This window comes from Rhincodon typus, chromosome 15, assembly GCF_021869965.1.
Source record: "Rhincodon typus isolate 14 chromosome 15, sRhiTyp1.1, whole genome shotgun sequence".
NCBI lineage: Eukaryota > Metazoa > Chordata > Chondrichthyes > Orectolobiformes > Rhincodontidae > Rhincodon > Rhincodon typus.
This window is the reverse complement of record NC_063346.1, coordinates 53567137-53586005: the sequence shown is the minus strand read 5'-3', so window position 1 is coordinate 53586005 and position 18869 is coordinate 53567137. Positions and strand designations below refer to the sequence as shown.

The 18869-nt window shown below is 38.6% G+C and overlaps 1 protein-coding gene across 1 annotated transcript in view; it reads left to right on the top strand.

Moving 5' to 3' along the window:
* amfra (autocrine motility factor receptor a) overlaps positions 1-18869 on the top strand; it is a 41866-nt gene that overhangs the window by 9615 nt on the left and 13382 nt on the right. The window contains exons 5-11 of the mRNA XM_048605736.1: positions 23-155; positions 1585-1718; positions 3011-3121; positions 5814-6004; positions 8572-8675; positions 9702-9836; positions 9938-10021. Of these exons, the coding sequence (XP_048461693.1) occupies positions 23-155; positions 1585-1718; positions 3011-3121; positions 5814-6004; positions 8572-8675; positions 9702-9836; positions 9938-10021 (892 nt within the window). The remainder of the gene's footprint in view (positions 1-22; positions 156-1584; positions 1719-3010; positions 3122-5813; positions 6005-8571; positions 8676-9701; positions 9837-9937; positions 10022-18869) is intronic.

Below are 18869 nucleotides of genomic sequence, written 5' to 3'. Positions count from 1 at the left end.
ACTGTGCTGTATTTTATTCTAGGTACTGTATCCATCTTTGGGATCTGAATCATGAAGGAACCTGGGAAAGTAAAGGCACCTATGTTTATTACACTGATTTTATCATGGAGTTGAACCTGCTGTCAGTGGACCTGATGCATCACATTCACATGTTGGTAAGTAGTATGTAGCTCTGCTTGAACTCCAGAGATTGGTGTGCAGACTTAGCTTTGCAGTGAATACAGTCTTAGTGGGATGTATAATAACTTTGTTGCAACAGACTTTCAAGATACTGTCCTGCTTTTCCATATTCTTACCAGCAAGAATTATCTTGTTGAATGTATAAGCTGACAGCAGCTCTCTATTGCTGTTTCTCTTTAAAATTATGCAACTTGAATTGCACACTTCAAGTTAGTAAACATTACATTTGCAACACAGATTATGCCGGCTGTGCTTAGATACTTGACTTAAACTTGATTCTTTGTCCTTTCATTTGCCATTTGTGAGGCCATGGCTGGATTTCACCTCATTAGTCAAGAACTTTAGTTAAGAACAAAAATACCCACGTAGCCTGGAGATCAAAAGATGACATACAAGCCTCCCAAACGTCTCCCTTAGCCAAGTATCAAGAAACTTTGGTAGTCAGCACTCATGTTGGACATCCAGGAGAGTACATATTCAGGAAGAGTATTTGCCTGTGGATTTGTGCTGTTTACAACTGCTTTAAAAAGAGGACCTGTAGTTGTGTGCGTGGTTAGCTCCTGATGTTAGCTCTATATGTTGAGGATCACTATGCACAGCTGCATCTCTTGGTGGAGAAGTGTAGCATTTGCATGAAATTTTGTACTTGGACCATACCTACTGAATTACACTGTTATGCAAAAAGCATTCGAGAGAGGCATTGGGACTTCTGCGACCGTCTAGATAATCTATTGTAAATTGGGTGGCCTCACAGCGCCAGGGACCCGGGTTCAATTCCAGCCTCAGTTGATTGTCTGTCTGTGTGGTGTTTGTACATTCTCCCCGTGTCTGCGTGGGTTTCCTCCGGGTGCTCCGGTTTCCTCCCACAATCCAAAGATGTGCAGGCTAGGTGGATTAGCTGTGCTAAATTGTCCGTAGTGTTCAGGGATATGTAGATTAGGTGGGTTATAGGGGGATGGGTCTGGGTGGGATGCTTTCAGGGTCGGTGTGGACTTGTTGGGCCGAAGGGCCTGTTTCCACACGGTAGGGATTCTATGATTGTAAATATCATTGTGTCAATTGAAAATGGATTTCCATTTAATAACATTAGCACTCTATCTGCTGAAAGTGACTATTTTGTAAGCTTTTGTGTGATTATCATTTGATTTGTGATTCCACAGTAATTCTAAATGTGTTTTTGAAAGTACTAGGAGAGAATTTGCTGACATTAGATTCCTTGGTGTATTGTGGAAACATTAACCGGTTTTAATGTTATTTGAAATGCTGTGGGTCAAATCAACGTTTGCAAGTCTTTTTTTGATTTCCAGATACAGATAGTTATTTGCATTGCTTTGCATTTTATATCTTGTGCATACTTGAACTGTCAGGATGACATTGTTTGTAATGTTACCTTTTCTCCTCTAGCTGTTTGGAAATATATGGTTGTCAATGGCGAGCCTAGTAATATTTATGCAGCTTCGATATCTTTTCCATGAAGTGCAGCGCAGGCTGAAGCGTCACAAGAACTATTTGCGTGTGGTGGGCAATATGGAAGCAAGGTGAATACTGTGCATGAAGTAGGTCTTGTTATGGGTGCTAAAATTAATAGTAAGGGAAATCATCAACAAATTGATTTAGAATGTATTAATTTCACTAGCAAACAAACCACTAGCATATTCGCAAATATATGGTATGTGCTAATATTTTACCTGCAAATGTTTGAAATATATCTGTTTAATTTCATGATTTGTTTGTTTGCAGACATGGTTACCATGAATTTTTCAACCTGCACCTTACTATTACTATTCTTAAGACAATGATTACCACTTTGGCTGAGGAGTGGTCAGAATGATATGTGGCGTGAGGAACTTAGGAGTGATAGTGTACCCATGTATCTGCCATTTTCCTTCCAGAACATAGACATAATGAATTTCTGTGGTAGGGTGACGACATCAATTTAGGTTTTACTTTTTTACATATTTGACAAGAGTTTTTTCAACAGGAATGAATTAGTACAGTTGCTTATTGTTATTGTTAGTAGTTGATGGGCATGACAGAAGCAAGTAAATTAATTTCTCCTTAAAATGGCTCTGAGAGGTACATTCAAAAAGATTGTAGATGTACAAAATCAAAAGGAAACAAAATATGGCAATAATATTTGAAATCTTAACAGCTGTTTTATTTCTTTTGTGTGGGACACATGCTTAGGAAGGTGGTGAATAGTCTATGTGCATAGCTGGGAAGGGGGCAACGGTTTGTACGTGTGGTCGTGAAGGTGTGACACCCTTTTACCCCTACAGTATTATCAGTGGTAAAATATGATACATACAGTTGTATTAAATACATTGTCTCTGATCGATTCCATAGTCTGCAGCACAGTTTCTGATGTTTATTGCAATTGGTGAGAATGTGTAATGAATCCAATTAAAGATCTAATGATTATTCAGCATAAAATCAAATAACATTTTTCATGTATTCAGTTTATTGTACTAAAGTCTGTTTTTGGGTCGTGTGTATTATTTTAGTTTGCACATTATCTGCATTTTGAGTTTGAAAGCAGACTCCTAGCTCTGAGATTCAAGAGAAGACTGTGATTGTAACCTTATAGTAATACAGTAGACTATTTTCAGCTAGTCTGAGTAAACTTGTTTAGTCACTTGATAAACTTCCTGAAATTGGTAAGGGTGCAGAGGATTTGAATCTATGGATTACTATTTTTAAGGTAGAAAATTTGTCCAATTAGTAAATTAATTAAAAAGAACGCAAGGTGACAAGTGCTGTGGGACGTAGTGTTCTCAGACCAACTCGGGTTTGCAGTCCTAATACTGTGGATTAACTCTTCATTTGACAGGTTTGCAGCTGCCACTCCTGAAGAATTGGCTTCGAACAACGATGATTGTGCAATCTGCTGGGACTCTATGCAGTCTGCACGCAAACTCCCCTGTGGCCATCTCTTTCACAAGTATGTTATCCACCATTTATAATCCCCAGTAGATCAGGCTAGGCAAATGTGGAGAGAATGTTGCAAAGTGCTATCTCTATATTTTCTTCATTCAATAATTCATCTTTCGTCCTCGCTTGTCTCTCTCTTCCCTCGCTCGTAGGTGTGTCCCCACCCTCCACACTTGCCACCCTCACCCTGTTTCCCCTGGCCACAACTACCTTCCTCGCACATTCTTTTAAATCAGACCCCTTAACCCAAGAAATAGGCCATTGCTGGTGCTAGATTTCTGCATGTGTTTCTTCAGCCTCCCTCTGTGTAGAGGGACCTCATCTTCAATCTTCAGTATCTTTCAGTATAATGAAGACTGAAAGCTCTGCCCAACCTTGCAGGGATATCTGTTTGTTCGTTTTAATTGCTGCTGATTGATACTGCAAGCTGCCCAATAATTCAAATCATCCTATCTAAATTTAGTGATTGTTAGTAACTCTTTTTGCCTTTGGGACAATAATTTAAGTGGAATCATATTCTGGGTTGGAGAAGATAATTTTGCTTGTAAATTTACAGTAATTTTCAGACAAGTTAGAAAACTGTAAAGGGATTTTGACTTCCCAAATATTGTTACATTAGGTTTTGTGAACTTCATTGGGTTTCACAACTAAGTGACTCATTCTCATAACTGTTATGATTGGGATTTGCAGCACAAGTCTGCAAATTTAGAGAATATTTCCAGATAATGTATCGTGATTTTGTGAAACCATATAAGGTTTAGGCTCATGAATTGGGTGCTGAGCTCAGGTGTTGTTGAAATAATTTCTTAAAGCAGCTTATTAAGAAGCAATAATTTCAATACAGTGCAAAAAAAACTAGATAGAGACAAAAAGACCATAAGACATAGGAGCGGAAATTAGGTCATTCGGCCCATCAAGTCTGCTCCGCCATTCAATCCTGGCTGATAAGGCTATGTACTGTGACAGGGGGAGATGATTTGCTGAATTCAGAGCGTAAATTGACAGATGAAGCAGATTTCTGTTGCTGGGGCTTGACATTTTCTCGTCTTTTCAGTCTGTTGCTTCTTGTTCACTGTCTGCTTGAGCTAGCTAGGTTGCTCCTCCATGCAGTCTCCCTCTGTTAAAGAAGATTAGCCATTATGGATGAGTTTTGTCAACTTTTGATAATGCCAAATAATTTCTCCCCTCTTGAGAGTCTGCTTTAACCTATTTCTCAGAGGGTTGGTTTGCATGTGAGTCATGAAATCCAATCGCATCAGGAAGGTCTGTGCTGGAGGCACATCCTTGGCAGAGACAGCAGGTCTGTCCTGCATTTTTCAGACAAACTGTAGTCATTTTCTTAGTAAGATTTCTATAACGTTCATTAAATGTCTTAAGAAATGATATAATACAATTTCTTCAAATCAACATTCATGTATTGCTCTCTCTACACAATCAATGATATGCAAATTTGCCTTCACAAGCAAAGCAACATTGAAGGACAGGATAGACATTTCATTTCTGCTTCTCAGATAAATAAAATGTGACAAAATATGCAGATGAGGTAAAAATACACCAATACTACAGGTTATGTCATAATAGTGGGTGACAACAGCTAACTCTACAAAGTGTGTCTTAATTTGAAGTGTGATGGTCAAAATGAGAATTAGTAGGTATGATATAAGGCTGCTTCCAAGGACAGTATCATAAGTCTGTGTGGGATTTCATTTAGACTTGGAACTTGCATAATGTACAATGAAACCTTAAAAAAAAATGAACACAAATAATGGTTGGGGGCACATTTAAGCAATAGATGAGAAATTTTGGTGTTGTAGTTGAAGGCAAATTTAAATGAAATGATTTGACTGTATTCAAGGAGGAAATTGCTGACTTGTAATTCAATTTTTGTAGTGTAATGATAATGGAAGAGATTAAATTAACTACCATAGATTAGGAAATTAGTTTAAGGCCATAAACTTTGGCTTCTTATATATTTTTTTATTCATTCACTGGATGAGGGGCAGCACTGGCTAGGCAGCATTCGTTGCCCATCCCTAATGGCCCAGATGCAGTTCAGCGTCAACCACATTGCTCTGGGTCTGGAGTCATGTGTAGGCCAGACCAAGTAAGGATGCCAGTTTCAATTTCTAAAGGACATTAGTGAACCCGATGGGTTTTTCCTGACAATCGACAATGGATTCAGGATATTCGTTAAATTCTTAATTCTAGATATTTATTGAATTCAAATTCTATCACCTGCTATGGCGGGATTCGAACCTGGGTCCCTGGACATTATCTGGGTCTCTGGATTAACAGTCCAGTGATAATACCACTAGGCCATTGCCTCCCCTTTTTTTGAGGTAAAGGAAGTTCCAAGAGTGTTAAACTTCATGATTAATTTCAGTACAGTGAAACTGGAGATTGATAGGGGATCTAAGATAGGATGGATGCCAATTTTGTGAAAGCACTAAAAGAATAAGGCAGACGCCCCTTTTTATTTGCTATTTTAAATCAAAGAACAAAGAACCTATTTTGCCATTTATATAAAGTACACAAGATCATTCTGTAGCGCACATCTTGATTTACCACTGAGTTCCATCTCTTTAAGTTTGATATTAACAATGAGTCAATTCACTAACTTGTAAACTGGGTCAGTAGTAGTATATCCTTTGTAGGGTTTTTAAATACCAACTGACTTTGCTCATCTTTGATTATGTCATTAGCTCCTGTCTGCGTTCCTGGCTCGAGCAAGACACTTCTTGTCCCACGTGCAGAATGTCACTCAACATTAATGAAGACAGTCATGCTGGAGCCCCTCGACAGCGAGACAACCTTGATGAGAATATTGGACCTGTGCCTGGTGTTGAGGGCAGGCCACATCTTAATCAGCACAACCATTTCTTCCATTTTGATGGTAAGTTTGCTTACATTTAATAAGCACCTACAAAACCTTGGAAACATAATCTTTTATTGACTCTCAAACAGTTGCAAAGTTAGCAGTTACCACTTAGTAATTTTGGAGATTGCTTCTGTTATACCAATGTTTTATTCTCCAAGTAATAACCTACAACAATAACAAATTAATCTTAAAAGAAATGTGATATATCTTTGGTGTGAAATTGTTGGTGGATGAGACATTAACCAACTTGGAGATAATGAGCTAGAACTGGATTTCAAGACTTGGTGGGGCATTGGGAATTCAATGTGTGAAGGAAAAATGGGAGTTGTTGTGGATTATACTGCTTATGTTGTTTGTATGGAATTGCCAAGTCGTGTGGAGAACTGGTTGAAGCCTGGCAGGGAGTGGGAGTGGGGATCATGTCTGAATTATGCAAGGGCTTATTTAGGGTAAAATGTGATTGGTCAAGTGTTTGAAAAAATTGTTGTCAATAGTGCAGGCCTGGTGCACTGACTTAATATGATCACATATGAGCAATAAGAACTGTAAGATAGCTACGAAAGCTGACTTCATAACTGCCGTTAATTATATTTCCTTCAGCATCTTCGATATTCTTTATACATATTCAGAAACTGTACTAGACCACCTTATAAATACTGTGCTTGTGTGGGTGAATCAGAGGCTTTGAATTCTGTGGGAAGCACCTAGTCTCCTAACACTCCTCCTCTTCACCCCCTCAGATACAAGTGCAATGGAATTCTCTTTACTTGCATGAACTAACACAGCTCCCAAAATATTCAAGAAGGTTGATGCTATCCAGGACTAAGTGTGCTGCTGGATCATTGTCCCTTCTACCACCCTGAAGCATTTACTCATTCTGCAACAGCATGTATTACACAACCAACAGAAATGAAATGTACCAATTTACAGGCTTCTTTGATAACACCTTCCAACCTTGAAACCTGTACCATCCAAAAGATCAAGAGTACGAGTTATACAACATCCTCAATTGGAACCATTCCTTCACGTCCGAGTCAAAATCCTGAAACTTCCTCCCCAACACTCTTACATATACACCATGTGGACTGCAGCAGTTCAAGAAGGAAGCCCATTGCCACCATCCTGAGAGCAGTCAGAGTGGACAGTAAATGCTGGTCTAGCCAGGGATTCTAACATCGCATGATCAAAATAAAATCACTGTGCACTCTTTAGCGAGAATGAAAAATGCTAGCTTTAAAAAGAAATGCTGTTAATTGTTCAGTACTCTCCAACTCCATTCTCTTATCACAATAACCTGTAGTTAGTTCCTATTTATCTCCTGTGTGTAATACAAGCATTTCTCACTCTTTCAAAATTAACTGGCATTGTTTGCATAAAAGTGACCATAATCATGATCATGATCATAAATAGGAACAAAGTGTAGTCATTCAGTCCATTAAGCCTGTGCTGCCTTTGGATTAAAATCATGGATCTTTTGATTGTGGTCTTAACTGCACTTTCCTGCCTGTCCCCCATAACTGTAAACTATCTTGTTGATCAAAAACCTCACCTATGAACTCATTTGTCAATTCATGCTCAAGTATATTGAATGACCCAGTTTTCCCTGTTCTGTCACAGAGAATGTCAAAGGTTAATTACTGAGAAGAAATAACTCCTCATCTTGGTTTTAAATACGAGATTCCTTCTCAGCTGCACCTTATGATTTCAGATTTCCCCAGCAAGAGGAATTGGGCCATTATCGTCTATTCTGTCTACCACACTCAATCTTGTTTCAATAAGATAAATTCTTAATTTTCTCAAATTTAAAGGAGTATGAGCCAAACCTGATTAACCTTTTCTTATAAGACAACCTCTTTATTCTGGAAATCAGTCTAGTGAGCCTTCTTGAACTGCTTCCCATGCAAATACATCGCTCCTTAATTAAGGAGACCAAAACGGTGTATGGTATTCCAGATGCAGTCTCAGTAGTGCCTTCTGCGGTCGTTGCAAGACATTCCCTACTTTTATATTCATTCTGCCTTCCTAATTATTTGCTGTACCTGTATCCTAGCTTTGGGATTCATGTGCTACTACACTTAGGTCTAGGTGTTGCACAGTTTTGCAATCTTTCACCATTTAAAATAATATACTGCTTTTCAATTTTTCATGCCAAAGTGAGTGAGTTCATTGTTTTCAATTTACATTCCTTTGCTGGCTCCTTGTATCCTCATACCTTGCTCTCTCCCTGTCTTTGTCAAATATTCTGCCGATGCAATCTCTCCCGAAATCCAAATCATTAATATATTGTAAGTAGTTGAGACTCCAGCACTGATTGTAGTGGCACACCTAGTTACAGTTTGCCATCCTGAAAAAGATCCATTTAACCTGGTTCTGTTTTCTGTTCATTCGCCAATCCTCTATGTGGAATCTATCACTCAAAACTGAGCATTGTCTAATGCACATTATGTGGGACGTTATTAAATGCCATTTGGAAATTCAAACAAACTATATTGACATGTGATTCCTTTTAACATTTGCTTGTTGCAACATCATGACTTTTTGATAAATTTTATTCCCTGATATTTGCATTTGATATGTTCCAGGATCTCGGATTGCCAGTTGGCTGCCTAGTTTCTCAGTGGAAGTAATGCACACAACAAATATCCTTGGTATTGCACAGGTGAACAATTCTCAATTGAATGCTATGGTAAGTCAAACTGAAGAATGCAATATGCATTGTTTAAAATTATATCATTCATTTCCTCAAACAAATTGGTAATGATTCTGGAATCACAAAGGATCATAGTGACATAGAGCACATCGTTGTATGTATATCTTGCAATGTAGAGATGTAGGCAATGGGTTTGTTGCTATTCTGGACCAATGTGAGTTTCTGATCCCATTCTGGGGAGATCTGCCATCTGCATCTCAGAATGGAACAACTTCAAACTGGAGCTGAGCTGGTGACACAGCAACATGGAAAAATCCTGGAAACAGGTGATCTGCATTTTGCTGTTACCAATGGGGTGTTATACCTTGATTGCCATTTGAATTTTCTTTTATCTTTTCCATTTCTTTATCAAATACATTTAATGGGATTATAATCTTGCTAGAGGGTACTATTGTTAAAGATATTGTGAGGCACAGTGTATGCTTAATTGACCTGTTTTCCAAATTATTAATACAAGATTTTGGTATACATAGTGGTGTTTTCTAGTCAATCGTTTGCTCCATGTAAACTATAGAGCTACAGAATGATCCAGTCTAGGATCATACGTTTCATGCTGAATTGGGGCACTGAGGTCTGCCTTTACTTGCATATTTTGGAGAGTGTTTAAATAATGGAGCTAGAGGCGTCAGCTTGATGACTTTTGCTGTGGTATTTTGTTGAGCACTGCATGGTGATAGGTTTCCTGAATAAACTTGTTACAGGACTGTTGAGATGGATTAAAGATTAACTGGTCCTAAAATTGTCAAACCTGACCTATTTCAATCTGTCTTTATTGAATCCCTTGTGATTTGTTTCCTTTCCCACAGGCTTCATAGATTCTGGAAATTCCTGCTGCACTATTAATTGAAAATTTAAGCTACAATTAGTTAAGTTGAAAAGTGCCACTCAAATACTATCCTCATTATGTATTAATTTGGAGCAATAGATTCTGTAGGTGAGAGATTTATGCACAATTATGGGAGCATTTCTCAATTGTAATTATTGCACCATAACTACCGACAGGCTCATCAAATCCAAGAGATGTTTCCCCAGGTTCCATATCATCTGGTCCTCCAGGACCTACAGCTAACACGTTCTATAGAAATCACTACCGATAACATACTGGAAGGAAGAATTCAGGTCCCATTTCCTCAACAGGTTAGTGTTCTTTTTTGTTTACATGTTTGTATTATTATAGTATTTAAATACATTTGTTATCCATTAGTCATCTTCCTGTCCCCTTCAATGCATTTCAACAGCGCCAAGAAAGTAGACCAACATTGAACGGTCCAGCTGTGGAAGAGAACAATGGTCATCCAGGTGATTCAAACAGTGAAGAGCAGGTAAATAATATTCAGTGGCATAGTTTGATTACCCAAGGCTTGGAATATTGCACTTCTGTAGGAGACACCTCCTTTGAGCAACTCTTGCAAAAATGGAAAGGACATAATAAAAGCGGCTGTTGATTGGTGAAGCCTTAGTCACTTCTATTGATACTGCCATGATTAGTGTTTCTTCAGAATTTCAGATATCATATTGTACAATGTTCCTCCTTCCTCCTTTCACATTGTGCTGAAATTAAGACTCTGCAATGTATTGTTTTGAGACTTGTCTTTCTTGACCATTTCCTAACAATTCCATAATAGCTATGGAAGTACTTTTTGTAAGTCCTACATTTGCATCAAAAGCGATAGTCACATGGAAGCAAAAGATTCTAGACATGTTTTTTTTCTGTCTTCTGAAACCCACAGCCCTTTAAAAGCTCCGCTTGATGTGACCTTGCACTGGTTAATTTTTTTGTCTTTTACAGTTTTTAGCTTTGGTAGCGTGCTGCATTGTGGAGCCCTTAATATTTATAACGCTGAGGACAAACTTAGAAAAATAAACTTAGGGAAAAAAATGTACTTTTTTAAAAAATTTCAAGCTGCGTGATCACACAGCTTTGGTGTGCAATTGAACCTATCTTGACCATTCCAGATCTACAGTCTTTTATGTTCACTGTTGCCAAGTCTCAATAGCCCATTAGTCCCAAAAACCCCATTATGAAACAGCATCTAATTTCTTTGAGGCGTATTTTTACCTCATGTGTTTCTCCCACTTCAGTTGATCTGTTAAATTCTTCAGCAGGAAGGATAATCCAATTATATGTTCACAAGAAATCTAAATTTATTCTTTTGTTTCTACTTTGCCTGATTGTGTTGCATGAATATTGTCTAAACTAATGTAGTTCATCAGAGTTTAATGTGACAAAAGGCATTAAAATTGATATTTGCTGTGTCTGGAGCATTTTCATCCACTAACTGCAGCTCGCATGATCCTATTCCTATATCGCAAGTCAAATCATAAACTTTTAACTGCTCTGTACAATGGTACCCACATATTACTTGCAATAGATTGTCATCAAGTACAATTGGCCAAGTGGAACCAGAAGTACAAATCCTGAACAGGTTTAAGATATAAAATTTCCTAACATGTAATAGACACTGTGTAACACCACATGCTTTGTTGAAATTAGGCATTATTGCAACCAGACATGTTTAGCCCAAGTTGTGACTACATAATTAAAAAATACTTTCCTCACTGTTTACTTTTCCCTATTTGCTGTTTCAAAGTTTTGATGGAACATCTTCTGTTGGAACTTTTTTTTTTGCCTGTTGTTGATCTAAGACCTTGCAAAAATCCTGAATAATTATTCATTGTCCTGTCTTTCATTTTCAAACTATGCTACTTCAGTTCATGGAAATCGGAAGACTCAGTCAGACCATGCGTTCGGATAAGTGTTGTTTTGAATTGGACGTTAAATATTTGCTTTCCGTTAAATGTTGTTTACAAACCTTTAAAATTGCACAATTTTTAAGTGCCAAAAAATTAATTTAAAAACAAAAAAATTGTCACCTTGCATATCTTGTACATACAATCTTGATGAGCTCATATGGTCATTGTATTTTTAATGTTTGCTCTCCTACGAAGTGTAGATTAGTCCAGTTTTGAACTAATTCTTCTGTGATTGATGGCTGGGATATGCATGTCTGATCATGTGTTTTTATTTATAACAGCAACAAGTTGTATTTTATTGCAGCATTTTTAAAGTTCAGGAAGCTTTTTATTATCCAATACCTATGGGACCAGGAGTGTATTGATTGATCAAATGTTCTAGATAATCAAGAGGTCCACATAAAAAAAATGTAAAAAACATGCAGTAACAGAAACTTATTACAGGGGGTAAACACATTATTGTTATGCTTTATTTACAGTGTAATTTACTAAAATAATCATGCAATTTTGCTTTAAATAATACTGGCAGAGAACCTTCTCATTCGTACCCTCAACTGACTACTTGGACATTGTGGTACATCATGGTATTTGAGGAGAAATTGACTCAGTTGAATCAAATGTTGATATTTCGTGTGACTGTTCGATTGAACAAGTTTATTATATTGAGGTAGATTGAAAGAACTATAATAATTGGATAGAATAATTCAGTAAACTTAGTGATATTTGAGATGTATCATTTTTACCAATTTATCAAGAATGCTGGTTCATAAGATGCCAGTTAAAACTCAGTATGCTACACTAAAATTTCTGTGGTTACAGGAGTTTATATAAAAGTCAAAATTTGGCATCCGTCTACAAATCAGACCATTCTGGGCAAATGGCCAAAAGCCTGATCAAAAGAAGTTTGAAGCAGCATATTAAAAGAGGAAATCTATTATATAGGATGTGTTGGATGGATACTTGGATTGGATATGGTCATCTTGGATTTGCAAATGAGATATCGTGGTTAACAAACTTGTTGGATTTTTTGAGGATGTCACTAACAAAACTGATAAAAGAGGTTGATGGATGTATATTCTTGGATTTTCAGAAGGCTTTTGATGAAGTTCCCCATCGGAGGTTGGTAGCACATGGGGATGGGGGTGATTTACTGGTACAGATTAAGGATTGACTAACTGAGATAAAACTGAGTAAGAAAATCAGAGCATTCTTGAGTTGACAGGCTGATATTAGTGGGTGGGGGGTGTGTCCACAAGCACCAGAACATGGGGACCCCAACTGTTCACAGTATATATCAATAATTTGGATTTTGAGGACCAAATGTATTTTTCCAGATTTGTGGATGATACAAAGCTAAGCGGGAACAGGAGGATTTAGACAGGTTTAACGAATAAGCAAGAACTTGGCAGATGGAATGTAATGTGGGGAAATGTGACACTATCTATTTTGGTCAGAGGAACAGATGTATTTAAGAAATATTCTGCACAAGTTTGGAAAGTGTAGATGTACGAAAGGACCCAGGTATCCTTATCGGAAAAGGCTTAAATGCAAGTGCAGAAAGCTGTTAGGACAGCTAATGGAATATTTACCTTGATTGCAAGAGAATTTGAGAACAAGACTAGTGAAGTTGTCTTCAATTCTATAAAATTTTGGTTAGACCTCACCTGGAATAATGCAGGTCTGTCCTACGAATAGTGTTTGGGCAAACTGGGTCTCTATTCTGTAGGTTCAAACTATGAGAACTAAACTCATTGAAACCTACAAAATACAGAAAGAGATAGAAAGGATAGATGTTTTCCCTTGCTGGGAGTCTAGAACCCGGGAGCCTAATATTTTTTACCAAAAAAGGGAGATGCCATTTAGGACTTTTTTTTATATACAAGAGTTGTGAATCTTTGGCATTCTCTACCCAGAGACCTTGAGTATGTTTATAGTAAAGATTGGTAGATTTCTGATTATCAGTATGGTAAAACAATATGGGGCTGGTGTGGTAAAATGCATTGAAGTGTTTGATCATTCATGATTGAATAAAATGGTGGACTAGGCTTGATCATCTACTCTTGTTCCTAAGATTTGAAAGAGTATTAAGGTGCTAACTCCGGAGCCTAGAGCCTAAGATACCAAAGGCATGGCCACCAGTGGCAAAGATGTTAAAATTGGGAATGTTTAAGACGTCAGAATAATACGGGGATGAATGATGAGGATTGAGGCAGTGGAGGAATTTGAAAATTCATGAGAATTTTAAAATCAAAGATTTATTTACCCGAGAGCTTGTGTATGTCACCAGAAGTCTAGGTTATTTGACATTGGACAGAGCTTTGTTAAAGAGTGAAGGATAAAGTGTGGTGGGCCAGTCACAAATGTATTGGAGTAATCAAGTCAATAGGTGCTAGGCGCAGTTTCAGTGGTTGATGAACTGACACCATGAAAATGTAGTCTTTGGCATAAATATGTCAGTGGAAGCTCTTCTTGGGGCCAAATCTGATCGCAGGTTTGCAAACAGTGTAGTTAAATCTCTTTCAGTTGCCAGGTCGACCGTTATCTGGTAGCTAGGAAATGGAGATTTTAGTATAGACTGAAGACAATGGCTTTGATCTTACCAACATTTAGTTGAAGGAAACTTTTACTTATCCAGTAGCAAATGTTGGATGCAGTCTGCTAACTTAATAACAGTGGAGAAGAGAGAGGGTAATACGGTAGAACTAGATGTCATCAGCATGTGAAAAATAACTGCTATTTGGATTGATTTTATGATGTTAATATCAAAATCTTTGAAAGAGGTTAAACATTCAAGAGTAACTTAGGATACAGTATATGAAATGATACTTAAATATTTAAAAGGTAATACATGGAACCACAGTTCTGACTGCAGCATTTTAGTGTTCAGACCGTAAGAATATCTGTATTACAATATATTACTAGCATCCAGTTCTGAATTAAAATGTCCTAAATATCAGCTACATACAGAAAACTTTTTTTGAACTGGCACTCAATAAACCAGCAAAAATTATTATATACCTCAAATACCATGAGGTTTACTGTATTATTCTGTTCAGTTGTTTTGCGTTATTTATTTACCTCAGTCTAAATATACTTGTTCAAATTGAATGGCCGCACGAAACATCAACAGTTAATTCAATTTCGAGTCAATTTCTCCTCAAATGCCACAATCTACCGAAATGTCCAAGTCGTCAGTTGAGTGTGGGTGAGAACCCTCTCTGCTGGTAAGGTTGGTTTGTCACAATGTAACAGTGATGTATATGCCCTAAATATTGCGTTTCTATTGCTTAGTGTGTGTTTTTACATTGATTATGTGGACCTCTTGACTGTCTGGAATACTTGATCAACTGGCGCACTCCTGGTCCCATTGTGCTGGTTAATGAAAAGTTTGGTTGAGTTCATAGGGAATGAAATAAAGGAAGTCATTTGTCATGCTAAGAGGATGTACTACAGACTGCCTAATAGTGGAAAAGAAGTGGAAGAAATATTTAGACATACGTGAAATGAATAAAGTGCATGGAATAATGATGAGAGATTTTTCCTAACTCCAAACAAACTGCTTGAAGGTACCAAAGGGGTGTGGGATTTGGGTTTTTGTGTAGTACTCTTACTTAGCCAGGATGGGATCACTGCTCGTTCCAGTTTTCATAAATTTGCCAGAATATTGCTGGAAAAATACATTTTGTCAAAAATTTTAATCTTGCATTTATCAGGACAATTGCAAGATTTTATAGTAAAGGAAAATGTACATTTTTACCAAATAATAGGAGAGCCTGGATTGGTTGATTGGCAAGTGTACTCTGATAGAGATCTTGCCATGGAGAATGCACCAGCTTGACATAGAACATTACAGCGCAGTACAGGCCCTTCAGCCCTCGATGTTGCGCCGACCTGTGAAACCAATCTGAAGCCCATCTAACATACACTATTCTATTATCATCCATATGTTTATCCAATGACCATTTAAATGCCCTTAAAGTTGGTGAGTCTACTACTTTTGCAGGCAGGGCATTCCAAGCCCTTACTACTCTCTGAGTAAAGAACCTACCTCTGACAGCTGTCCTATATCTATCACCCCTCAATTTAAAGCTATGTCCCCTCGTGCTAGCCATCACCATCCGAGGAAAAAGGCTCCCACTGTCCACCCTATCTAATCCTCTGACCATCTTGTATGTCTCTATCAAGTCACCTCTTAACCTTCTTCTCTCTAACGAAAACAGCCTCAAGACCCTCAGCCTTTCCTCATAAGACCTTCCCTCCATACCAGGCAACATCCTGGTAAATCTCCTCTGCACCCTTTCCAATGCTTCCACATCCTTCCTATAATGCGGTGACCAGAACTGTACGCAATACTCCAAGTGCGGCCGCACCAGAGTTTTGTACAGCTGCAACATGACCTCATGGCTCTGAAACTCAATCCCTCTACCAATAAAACCTAACATACCGTACGCCTTCTTAACAAGGCTATCACCCTGGGTGGCAACTTTCAGTGATCTATGCACATGGACACCGAGATCTTTCTGCGCATCCACACTACCAAGAATCTTACCATTAGCCCAGTACTCTGTATTCCTGTTACTCCTTCCAAAGTGAATCACCTCACACTTTTCCGCATTAACCTCCATTTGCCACCTCTCAGCCCAGCTCTGCAGCTTATCTATGTCCCTCTGTAACCTGCAACATCCTTCCGCACTATCCACAACTCCACCGACTTTGGTGTCATCCGCAAATTTACTAACCCATCCTTCTACGCCCTCATCCAGGTCATTTATAAAAATGACAAACAGCAGTGGCCCCAAAACAGATCCTTGAGGTACACCACTAGTGACTGAACTCCAGGATGAACATTTCCCATCAACCACCACCCTCTGTCTTCTTACAGCTAGCCAATTTCTGATCCAAACCGCTAAATCACCCTCAATCCCATGCCTCCATATTTTCTGCAATAGCCTACCATGGGGAACCTTATCAAACGCTTTACTGAAATCCATATACACCACATCAACCGCTTTACCCTCATCCACCTGTTTGGTCACCTTCTCAAAGAACTGAATAAGGTTTGTGAGGCACGACCTACCCTTCACAAAACCGTGTTGACTATCCCTAATCAAATTATTCCTTTCTGGATGATTATAAATCCTATCTCTTATAATCCTTTCCAACACTTTACCCACAACCGAAGTAAGGCTCACTGGCCTATAATTACCAGGGTTGTCTCTACTCCCCTTCTTGAACAAGGGGACAACATTTGCTAGTGTCCAGTCTTCTGGCACTATTCCTGAAGACAATGACGACATAAAGATCAAAGCCAAAGGCTCTGCAATCTCCTCTCTAGCTTCCCAGAGAATCCTAGGATAAATCCCATCTGGCCCAGGGGACTTATCTATTTTCACACCTTCCAGAGTTGCTAACACCTCCTCCTTATGAACCTCAATCCCGTCCAGTCTAATAGCCTGTATCTCAGTATTCTCCTCGACTACATTGTCTTTTTCCTGTGTGAATACTGACGAAAAATATTCATTTAGCACCTCTCCCACATCTAGCTACATGACGGTTTAAAATTTAAATAAAGCAGGTTAACTCTGATCAAAGCACTGTTCTGAAAAGAATTGGAGAATGGCTGTTGCCCAGATTTTGATTTGATACAGTGCTATGTGTGCTTTCTGTCTGCAAGAAATTGGGCACCATGTATTCATACAAGTAGCTTCTGGTGCAGGCAAATGCACCACACTCCAAGTCCAACTGACAACTGCATGTTGCTAATAATAGGAAAAAGTGCAAAGGTATTGCCAAGCAGCTAATTTGATTCTGTTATAAAAACAAAGTCCAAGGAGCTGTAGACCAATTTATTTAAATTCTGTTCGTTTTTTAAAACAAAATTTAAGAACTGAAAGCAGTGGTTCTAAATGAAAATCATGTTTGAAATATTAGAAAGGAATATTACACGATGTATCTGCATTTTAAAAGAGAAAAACCTTTTCTAAGGTACCACATAAGGTCAAATGATAGTGTTGCAACAGTGGATAACAAGAAAGCCCTGAAACTAAAAACACGGGGGTTAAAGGCAGTTGAATGAGACACCAGTAAGTTCAGCAAGATCACTGCTGGAACTTCTGTGCACACCACTAATGTTTTAGACTTGAGAAAATGGGAAGTAAAGCTTCAAAATTTTCAGGTGACATTTGTGGGATTAATACATGTCAGCACTGTGACAAAGTACAGCAACACTTTAGTAAATATGCAAAATAAGTCAGTAATTATTGTTAATACTGCTATCTGGCAGTACTCCTGCTGCTCACTCTTGTTCAAGCTGGGTTTCACCAGGGCCCTCCACTCCTGACCTCATTATAATCTTGGTTCAATCATGGATGAAAGAACTGAATTGCACAGGTGATAAGAGAGTGACTGTCCTTGATAGCGAGGCTGCATATGACCAAGTGTGGTATCGAGGAGCCCATAGCAAAACTAGAATAAATGAGTATCAGGGGAAAAGCTCTCAACTGATTGGAGTCATTCCTGGCACAAAAGAGGGTGCGTTGTGCTTGTTGGAGGTTAATCATCTCAGTTCCAGGACATCACTGCAGGAGTTCCTCAGAGTCGTGTCCGAGGCCCAATCACCATCAGCCGCTTCATCAATGATCTTCCCTTTGTCATAAGGTCACGTGGGGATGTTCACTGATTCTACAATATTCAGTACCATTTGCATTTCCTTAGATAGCAGCCCATGTCCAAATACAGCAAGACCTGAACAGTATTGAAGTTTGGACTTATGGCGCCTAAGATTTGTACCACAGTAGTGCCAGGTACTGGCCATCAACAACAGAATCTTGTCATTATCCTTGACATTCAATGGCATTGCTAACACTGAATCCTTGAGTATCAACATTCTCTAGGGGTTACCATTTGCCAGAAGCTGAACTAGACTAGCTGTAATCATACTGTAGCCACAAGAGCAGGAGGAAGGCTAAGAATCCTGCTGTGGTTAACTCAGTGACTTCTCAAGACAAGTCAAAAGTGTAATCAAATACTCTATTTAAAAAAAAAACCGAAAGAACTGCGGATGCTGTAAATCAGGAACAAAAACAAAGTTGCTGGAAAAGCTCAGCAGGTCTGGCAGCATCTGTGGAGGAGAAAACAGTTAATGTTTCGGTCTGGTGACCCTTCCTTAGAACTGATGGTGGCTGGGAAAACGTCAGTTTATATGCAGAAAATAGGGAGGTGGGTGGGGTAGGGAGTAAATGATAGGATAGAGCCCAAAGAGAGAGAAAGACAGTTGGACAGACAAAGGCCATGTCCCAGCCCCCCACCCCACACACCTGGCTTTGTTACCACATAGCCTGACACTACACACCCCCTGTTGTTAGTCACTAACAGTCCCCATTAACAACTACTTACCCTCCCAGCCTGATCGTTAGC